We start from the raw sequence: 10832 nt of genomic DNA, 5'->3' as shown, positions 1-10832 counted from the left end.
TGTCTTCATAATCTTAATCACGTAAATAGTGATGTTGTGCCGGGCCAAATCATGAGACTCAGCATTTTATATGTGAAGATGGAGGGACCTGCTGATCAGCCTTGCTAAAATGTTGAACAATCATTTATTGTAAGGAGTGTCATAATTTTATTGTTAGAATTGAAATATGGCTTTAAAATCACACTTCTCAGAAAATCAGAACTCAAATATATTATTAAATATTTTAGACAGGTCCATGTTCACAATAGGAGCATATTCTTAAAGCTATTTCTGTTTTGTGTCTCACTTCACTAGAATGAAGAATAGGTTGGCAATTACATTAACTTTTCGGGATTGTCTTATAGGTACTGTAGAAGTTATGGATTTTATTTTAGAAAGACTTTTCTAGAATCATGGGTAGGGACAATAACTTCAATAAGGGCAGTGTAAGGGGTCTCAGGAGACCTGATACCTCATGACTGCATGTTCCCTGTCATCAGGAGAAGACACAGGCTGCAGAATACTTCAAGAGAGTTGCTTGGAGACCTTGGCTATGGGTTATATAAAAGCAGTTCTATTGTATTTCTATCGGAGAATGTCCCATTCTTTATTTTAACCACTGCAAAATCATTGCACATACACATGCACATGCACACAGACACACACACACACACACACACACACACCCCTTTCTGCCTTCCCCTTTCATTTAGCTTCTCTGACTAGCCTAGAGCTAGAAAGTAAAAATTTCTGGCCCTCACTGTTGATGCTTTTCTCCTGCTTTTGATCCAGAGGTAAGGTGGCTACTTTGTACATCACAGGGAATAAAACAGTTGTTAGTACTGCTGAGCCCAGACAAGTGTACAGAATTACTGGCAGATCTGGATAGTGTCCTTGAAGAATTCCAGATAGTGCAGGAGTCGCCATTAGTCCGAGGGCAGCACCAATCAGAATAAACGCTGCAGATTTCCCAGTTAAGGTGGTGTACTGCTCAATCCAGGAGATGCCGCTGGGAAATGTGGCTGCCATTGAGGCTCCATACACAGAAGTTGCGATCCAGACACAAAGAGGGGTCTTGTCAAAAAGCACCAGAAAAAAACACGAGGCCAAGCTGCCGATGTTACACAACACCATCATGGTTCCAGGTTGTAAGAGTGTTGCAAAGAAGATGGCCAGGCCCCTGCAGGCTGCAAAGGTCCCCCAGAAGATGGAGTTCAAGCCAGCTGCCTCACTCTCTTCCATACCAACATGGGTGGTGGCGAAGGAGAATACGAAAGAGCCATAGGTCACCTCGGCCCCCACATAGAAGAAGAAGAAGAGGAAGAGGAGGCACAGCAGGGCTCTGTGATATTTAGCCCTTTGAGCTCCCTGAGCAGAGGCTGAGGATTTTTTCTGTTTTGAGCTTTTCTTAAAGAACGGAGCAAACAGGAAGACAGAAACTACTAAGACGTATGTGCCGATGGAGGCATATGTCCACAGCAGATTCCTGACATCGGGTACCGCGAACACAGAGTCTGGGGAGGGTTCAAAGGATCGGTTCAAGGCTGACCGGTCAAACTGGGACTCTGTGTAGTTCTGCGCAGATGCTGTGGTACCCCAGGCCAGTTTAGCCAGCAGGGGAGCCAGAAAAGCACCCAAAGCGAAACTAAAGTGCAAGGCCTGCATATGTGGGGCTCCTTTGTCCCCCCAAAGTTCCAAGATGAGGACGTTTCCACCTACCAACAAAGGAAATGATTTAAGTTAAATACAGTAACTTATCTAATACATGACTAATGTAAATTATCAAAGATTGTACTGATTCAGTTCTGTGGTGTAGGATCTCTACGCAAACTGTCTCATATTTATTTACACATGGTATCCAACTATCTGATCAACTACTGCCTCTTAGAGCCAGGAACACATTAGCAAAAGACTTTTTAAATTTTTTATAAAATATGCTGACAATGCCCTGGGGAATTTTATTTGATACACACACACACACACAAACACATTATATAATTGTGATGGTTTGTATATGCTGGGCCCAGGAAGTAGCACTATTAGAAGGTGTGGCCTGTTGAAGTAGGTGTGTCACTGTGGGCATGATCTTTAAGACCCTCACCCTAGCTGCCTGGAAGCCAGTATTCTGCTAGCAGCCCTCAGATGAAAATGTAGAAACTCTCAGCTCCTCCTGCACCATGCCTGCCTGGATGCTGCCATGTTCCTGCCTTGATGATAATGGACTGAACCTCTGAGCCTGTAAGCCAGCCCCAATCAAATGTCCTTGTAAGAGTTGCCTTGGTCATGGTGCCTGTTCACAGCAGTAAAACCCTAACTAAGACAACAACATTCATATACATATACTTCAGACACATTATCAGCTGCTATACTTGCAATAATAAAAATGCTGTTTATTTATGCTTAAAACAGATGCAAAATACCCATTCAGGATCCTGGCCCTGGTGTGCCTATTGTAGGAAACACTACATATTTCAGAGTCTGCCTTTAACTCTATCAGAGGACCTACAAGAAGAAGTCGAAAACTTCAAGTTCACAACTATCTCTCTTTTAAAATGATTAATTTTAAAAATCCACTCCACTCTGAATTTTCATAAATTCAATGTCTCTCACTAATCCAAAAGCTTGCCATTTGTCTAGGCCAGATGGCCAGTGAGTTCTCAGATCTTCCTGAGTCACCTTTCCCACCCCTGTAGGTTTTCAAAGACAGCATCACATATGCAGAAACTTTACTATAGAACAAAGAACAAAAAAAATGAATAAATGCAAAGAAAGTAGCACACAGCACTGGCTCTCGGCTTTTCCTCTTCGGATCCTGACGGCAACAACTCATAATCTCTCCTAGGACAGAATCTAAGATCGTTTGTCGTCGGATACTTAGAAAATCAATGCCCTAATTTATACGAAGAGCAGTTGCTAGCAGGACGACCAGATCGATAGTTCCCAGTCACTTCAAGTCCGTCACGAGAACAATTTAATACCTTGTCCTCTCCTCTCAGCAGTAGCATGCCCCAGTCTCAGATAGGACCCTGAGTGACTCACTAACCTGTATCCAGAACACCAAATGAGACTCCGGTGACGGACATCATGGTAGTCAGTAAGGCGGCTGTCTTACAGAAAGGAGTGAGGTAAAGACCAGCTGTGGTGAGCAGGTTGGACAGCCCTGAGAAAACACAATTGAAAATCAGGTGTCAAGCTCAGTACTCGTGGTCTGGAGTCAAGTCAGCATGATAACAGCTTCCCAAATGCAAACAGCATCAACTGAAAGTGGGTAACCTTGTAAGGTGAGAGTTGTAGCCATGCCTTTGCATAAGCTCTGCAAAGAAGTTTATGAATTGGATATAATATTATCACTGACAGAAGAAAACTATAAATTATACAATTAAGCCACGTTTTATAACAAAAGTGATAAAAACTATTTACTTAAATGTTTTACACTTCAGAAGCACAAGGAGACCGAGTAAGATGGCAACGCTGACAAACTGAATCAGAGCCCAGGAGCCCACGTGTGGAAGGAGAAAGTCCTCCGACCTGCACAGGAGGGCTCTGGAATGTGCGCAGTCATTAATTAATGTTTCTTAACAATTATACAAAATAAGCCAAAAGGAGTAATGAGAGGGCTGGCCCAGGGGCTGAACATGAACCATGCATGTGTGAAGACCAGAGTTCTAATCCTCAGTACCCACCTAAAAGCTGAGTAGTCATGGTGGCCCCTTGTGATTCCAGAGTTTAGGAGGCTCGCCAGAGCAAGCTGGCTGGCTAGATTAGTCAAATCTGTGAACTGTGGGCTCAGTGAGAGAGCTTGCTTCACTCAACAGAGCAGAAATCAATCGAGGAACACACCTGTGGCCTCCATGTTCCCACACACATATCTGAACACACATGAGCCCACACACATGTGAATATGAATACACCACGCACACATACTCACACCACACACACACACCACACACATACACTACACATACTCACACCACACACACACACAAACAAACACCATACACATACACACCACACACACCACACACACACACACACACACACACCACACACATAAACACAAACACATCACACACATACACCACACACACACCACACACACTCACACACCACACACACACACACACCACACACACATAAACACAAACACATCACACACATACACCACACACACACACTCACACACCACACACACACTCACACCACACACACACATACACACATATATACACACACATACACACACATACACAGGCAAAAAACAAAACAAAATCCAAGGAGTAAACGAGATGTTTATATATGCAATAACAGTAAGACCAAACGGAGGGATTAGTTTAGCAGTTTATAGTAAAGCTTTTGATAAGTTAGTTTGTAGACTTGGGAGGAAAATACAAGGCATAGAGTCCCTGGGATGGATTTCTGTGTAACAGGATTCTCCACAAACAAGACCTTACATTCGTATAGTCCTTCTATGGATTCTTTCAGTCCATTTTGGAAATAAGAGGGTTAACTCATTTATCCATCAAGAACAATACACTTTCCCGGCTTCTAGGCTGATGTGAGGCAGCAGATGAAAATGCAGCCTGCAGCAGCCGTGAGCCTTCTGCACGCCTCGGTGTCCAATCCAGGGTTTAAGGGCGGGAGTCTCTCATCTCTAGCTCTCTAGGAGTCCCGCTGTGCCGCGGAGAAGCTCAGCGCTGGGGGCGGCACTTCTGTGCGTCAGGAACACAGTCTGAGTTTTCGCGAAGGCTGACTGCACTTGGGGTTGCTAACACTCCTTCCTCCCTCCGGGTTAGTCGTTTCCAGTCACCGACACAGGACTTTAGACTCTGAAGTAGTTGTGAAGGACAGCGAAGCACGCTGATTGTCCACGTCTTCAGGCTACTGCTAAATACGCTACATTACAGGCTAAATACACTACTGCGTATTTAGAGACAAACTGCAAACTTAGTAACAGAAACAAAGGAAGGAAAATCACGGTTAGCTTACCCAGAAGTAGAAAATGATTCATGCAGTCGAAAAGCACCCCACCAACCACAGAGCCGCACAAGTAGCCAAGGGCTCGGCCCACGAAGATTTCGGAAAGGCTGCTGATGTTCCGGTTCACGTTCCTCGCCAGGTCTGGGAATGTGGGTCCCAGTACAGAAGCGCTCACTCCCTGCAATTTACAAAAATTTACAAAGTCAAAAGCTCTTGCCTTCCTGTCCCCACTCTCTCCCCATACCCCTTCCTCATGTGCTCATAGCCTCTCTCTCTCTCTCTCTCTCTCTCTCTCTCTCTCTCTCTCTGCCTTTCTTTGCCTCTACTAACCTCTTAACTCCCCTCCCCATGCCCTGAATAAACTCTATTCTATACTAGAATACGGCCTGGGAATCCACACACCCATGAGCTGTTCCGACTCAGCAGGGAGAAAAATGGCAGGATCAAGACTTGTTCTTTGGGCAGGGGAGGCAGTGGCCAGGGCACCCTCCTCTTGGGTCAGCCCAGAAGGATCCTCAAAGGACCCGAGGCTGTCAGGGTTGTGGTTTCCCCTCTCTCTAAGTAGAGCAGTGAGATTTAAACAAACAGTAATACAATGCATTTTAAATGAGCTAATGACCCCCTTGTACAAGATTCGTTGGAAAAGGAAGAACAAGTCAGGTATCTTCTCACGTTTACTTTTCTATTTGCTTATGATCTTGCTAACTTGTGAGAGACGTCTGTCGCTAAATGCTAAGGCAGGTGTGGTGACATCTACGACCCCAGCACTCCTGAGACTTTGGTTAGGCAAAGAGGAGGCAAGCTTAAAGGAGAAGCCCACATTCTTTCCTGGTTGAAGTGTCTTGGGGAGCGTTTGGTTCATAGGATACTGTTGATTTAAACTTTCAAAGGCCTAGGCATGATTCACAAATCTCTCAGTCTGAATCTTGTTTGCATAATATTTCTACTGACTTCCTTCCTACTGTGTACTGGAGATTAAGGTAAATAAATGTCAAATTATAAGTAATGCACAAAGCTTAAACTGCTAGAAATAAGAAAAAAGGGAGGTGGGGATGGAGAGATGGCTCAGAGCTTAAGAGCACTGACTACTCTTCCAGAGGTCCTGAGTTCAATTCCCAGCAACCACATGGTGGCTCACAACATCATACTCTGTAATGGGGTCTGATGCTCTCTCCTGGTGTGTCTGAAGAGAGCAACAGTGTACTCACATAGATAGATAGATAGATAGATAGATAGATAGATAGATAGATAGATAGATCTTTTAAAAGAAAAGAGAATTCCAGTATGTATGTATTCATGGATGATAAGTAACTATGGTAAAAACTGCCTATATGATATGAAGATGTTTCATTTTATTAAGGAAGATGAGTTCAGTTCTAGAAGGAGAAGAGGAAGCACACAGGACAAAATTACATTACATTACAGAGCTGGGGTGCAGCTCAGTTGGTACAGGAAGCCCTGGATTCAGCTAATCTGCCTTCTGGCCCTCTATTAAATCTTATATGTAAGAGTTGGACCCAGCATCCCTCCCTGTAGTCCTAGCTAATCAAGAGGCCAGGGCAGGGACATGAATTGAGCCCAGAGTTGTGATCAGCATGGGCAAGACTCATCTCATAAAACTGGCTTGCAACGGACACAAACAACTTTTCTTGCCAAATGCACTAATAATGTATGGAGCTCTCCTCTGATCATTAACTGTGATCATCTTAAGTCTTACCATTTGCAGTTGATTGCTTAGTCTGAAAGGACAGCCCCGGAAAGGGCTATCAAGGTCCCCTGGCCTGGGTAGGACTTCCAAGACCCAGGGGCTCATAAACAACAAGCTGATGTTTAACCCAGCATCAGGCACAGTAAGCACCAAGGAAATGACCTGGCAGATTCCCTGGCTAAGTTAGTTAGTGGTGGAATTCTAATCTGAACAAACCCCAGGGATTGGCCCAAGTCCAGTCTATCAGAACCTATTTAGTATGGGTTACTAAGGACCAGAACTTCAAAGGATGTAAATCCCTTGCTAAGCATGGCCACATGCAGAGCTTGAGAGTCCCCTGGGGCTTGCTCAGTCCCCAAAGCGTCTAGCATTGAAAGCTCTGCACTCTAAGATACACCTCGGTGGGGGGGAGACCCAAACTGCAACAAAACATTGTCTCTGAAGAAGGGCTTCGAATCATCCTCCGATCCATCATTTTGGTTAGACAATAAAGATCCAAGTCCTGTGACTTTTAGCTGCTGGCTGAGTCAGACACAGATGGATGGAACTCTTATACAGTCTGCCCGAAGTGCCCATTTTCTGGGTGATTGGAGGGTACCCCATACATAAAGACTGCAGCTGCACTTAAATTAGAAGCTGTGTTTCCCCAGCAGGGTTCCTGGCCACAATGCACTCAAGTTGTTCATTATGCAAGTTGTCTGTCTAACAGCTAAGGAAGAAATTACAGACACAAAGGCAGTAGGGAGCCCAGCCCCCCCCCCCCCGCGTTCCCTGGATGGCCTCAGTCACCAGCACTTCTAAAGGGTGCCAATCGGATCCACTCCCACTGGGGAACATAGACTGAGTGGCTGTTCTGAGTTGTCACTGCTGCAGCCCTGGGGACAGCATCTGCGTTCTCACAGGCACCTAAACTTTGGTAGGATCCAGTAGTGAAAGCTTCCGGGCATTAACCAGAAGCACATTTTCACTAGGACAAGCCTACAAGCAGACAGCTTTCCCAAGAACTTAGGCTATGATTTCCCTGCCAGTCTGAAGGTGTTAGCTTTCTATGTACACACACACACACACACACACACACACACACACACACACATCTATAATCCCTTCCTTCTGCTTGCAGGAAAACACAGGGAAATGCTATAGTCTTCGGATAAGCCATAAGCCAGAGCTATTGCCAAAGTCCCTCCACGTCTGTGGTGAGCTGACTAGAATTGCAAAGTGGAAAGTCCTCCTGGAGATCACTGCTGATTCTGATACACTCACTGGAAATGACTAACTAATCACGACCTCACGACCAAATACATGTCAGTAAAAAGTGAATTGTGCATCCAGACATTGTATGCACAATAAGGGATTACTATGGGTAAAACCAAGCACTCTAGTGTTGTCACATTAAGTCAAATTTAATGCCATTAAGTGAGACGCTATACCCCTAGAGCATGATATACATAGGAAGCTTCCCACCAGACCTTGATAGGTATGTTTCCTTAGAGGTGAGAGAATTTAACGGATGTCTGTTTGGTCGCCACTAGATGGCGGTCTTTTCCACCTCAAGGGCCTTTATTGAAACTGTAGTCTTCTGCCTTCTGAATGACTTTTCTGGAAGTTTCTATACCTGCCAAAACCACAGAAATCAATACTCAAAATAAGTGCCCACCTTTGACATTGATAAAAATGTTAGTCTCCATTAAAGAAAGCATCTAATCGAGTTTCTGTGTGTTTACATGAAATTCCCATGGGTTCTGAAATGTGGAACCACTCTCAGAAAGGAGAGAACATTCACATATGGACTGAACAAAATGTCACTTTAGAGCTCCTCTTTGGGGCTGGAGAGAGTGCTCAATGACTTAGAATTTGTACTTTCCTTTCCTAGGGCCCCAGTTCCAATCCCAGCCCCCCCCCCCCCGGGTTGGGCATAACTGGCCTCACACGCATGTTCCTATACACATGCCTGCTGCTCTGTGGTTTCCCACAACACTGACACTGAATAAGGAAATTTCCCAGGGGAGAGAAGCACACACTGTGTGTTCCTAGGAGCAACAATCAGTCTGTAAGCAGCAGGGATGGAGGGCAAACCCGCTATTCAAAGCTTTCAGATCCTTATGGTTACTGGCTCTCCAGGTTCCTCTAGCTTATGTTACCAGGCTAACTACAAAAATAAAGAACTCATTAAGTTAGACAATTTCATAGCCAATTGGATGGTCTTAATTACCATTATGCCCTAGACTAGCCGTTCTCAGTCTTTCACAGGGTCCCATGTCATATCTACATCGCAGTTCATAACAGTGACAAAGTTATAGTTATGAAGTAGCAACAAGAATAATTCTATGGTTAGGGGTGTATTTCAGGGTCGCAGCATTGGGAAGACTGAGAGCCACCGGTCCAGACAAAGGCTTTGGAGACTTGCACTCTAACCCTGTTAAATTCCTGTTTGGTTTTGATCTGGTTGGGTCTCCACAGAAGCCTGTTAGAAAATAGTGTGCTCTGGTTTCTTAGCTCTCTCTACCCGATACGTGTCAGAACGTCTCTTGTTCCTGCTGGGTTCCCAGGATGCTGCTATGCACCCATCCTCTGCAGATGTAAAGAATTACCTGACCAACGTTACTGCCCACTGAGAATTCTATAACTGGACCAAACTGACCATGGCTATTGTCACAGAAAGGAGCTGTTGGTGCCCATTTCAAACTGAGAGGCTGGCCCAAAAGCAGAGCAGCCTACAGCCACTTCTGCGTGTAGGCTACTGTAACCCATCAGAATACTCCAAGAACTGGAGCTTTAATAAAGGATACTCTTACACAAGTTGCTGACTAGCCAAGTACTGAGTCCATCACAGATGCATACAGCCCGGAACGTCCAAATCGGGTGAGTGAATTGTATGCAACCACCTAATAATACATTTTCTGGGCCCATAAGGACTGCCTCCCCATATTTCAGAGTACTTTTCTTAGCTTTCTCTGGCTCAGGCCCTGACCAGTTCCCAATTCATTTCTTTGTGCACAGAAACCGTTAACTCAACAGGTGTAACCTTTGCTTTTCAACAGGAGCAGTAAGACCAGAAGGTTAACCACTGGCTTCCAGAGGGGATCCTTTGGGCTCCTTCAACAAGACCTGGCCCACAGAGGGACTGACCCAGAGCCTGCAGTATTTCCTCCTCAGATCGTCCATCTTTCCTGCCTCATCAAAACCCAACTCCAGTTCCCTCCCTGAGATTAGTTACCAGAAATCCCTCTGCAGGCAACTCACCCTCACCTCTCCAAGGTCACAGTTATCAAAGGACCAAGGTCGGTCATCACAAACAGCGGATGGAAAAGGAGTCTAAGAAGCCCGTAAAAGTCACTTCTCGCTTTGCGTTTTGCTCCAAGAAAAACACTTAAGGACCCGAAGGCTCAGTGGATGTAGAATTATCATAGACACCTTCCTGGTTTTACCATCTAACCTGTGACCTGGGAAAAGTTGCTTTCTACTTGGGGCCTACGTTTCAGCTGCAAATTGAAGTTGCTAGCTGGATCTGGTCAGGACCCAAGGAAGAACTCCCAGGAAGGCACATCTAACCACCTGGGACAGTAGGGGCCATTGGCATACACCAGCACAGCCCCCTCTCTCTCCCTCATACAGTTTGCTGCCGTTGGGAAGCATTAGGGTGATTAGTGTCGCGTTTGATTAAAATTGTACCCATTCCCCCTTGTCCCACCAGGCAGCTTCAACAATGTTGCACCAAGGCCACACAATGTGCAGGCGGCTACAGCCTCAGCTCTCACCATGCCCAGGAAAGCAGCATTCAGAACCACGGTGGTGAACCAGCGCAGTGTTCTTCCCACTTGGCCACTCGACACGGCCTCGAGCCTATTCTTCCCTGGGGTCTCAGCCTGGAGGAGGCGCTGCCCAATAGCCGTGGCCCCCGACCCGCGGGTGTCCATTTCCGACTCTAGCTTGGTGGCTCCAAAGGGTTTTTGGTGCGGTCCAGCTTTTGGGCAGGGCCCCTGGAGCTCCGAGCCCCTGTTCTTTCTGACCAGAAGATTCCTCCCAGTGCCTTGTCCCCTACGGACAGTCCTGAGTCAGGACCTTGGGAAGTTACACTTTGGACTGTGTGCCTGGTGACTTGTGTACCTATCTTGCGCAGCTCCCTTTAAGAAGGTCGTTTGGCAGAAATAGGCCTTTCTCAGCAATT

At 45.6% G+C, this 10832-nt stretch overlaps 1 protein-coding gene across 1 annotated transcript; it reads right to left on the bottom strand.

Moving 5' to 3' along the window:
* Positions 1-684: 684 nt before the first annotated feature.
* On the bottom strand, positions 685-10581 carry LOC308437188 (sodium-dependent glucose transporter 1; the record flags this gene model as incomplete). Its single annotated transcript, XM_080938245.1, has 4 exons — positions 685-1694; positions 3023-3139; positions 4966-5134; positions 10423-10581. 4 exons carry the CDS (start codon positions 10579-10581, stop codon positions 685-687), a joined length of 1455 nt encoding a protein of 484 aa, XP_080794371.1.
* Positions 10582-10832: the final 251 nt, after the last annotated feature.

Source organism: Micromys minutus (genome assembly GCF_963924665.1).
Source record: "Micromys minutus genome assembly, chromosome: 25".
Lineage (NCBI taxonomy): Eukaryota > Metazoa > Chordata > Mammalia > Rodentia > Muridae > Micromys > Micromys minutus.
This window is presented reverse-complemented; position numbering and strand designations above follow the sequence as displayed.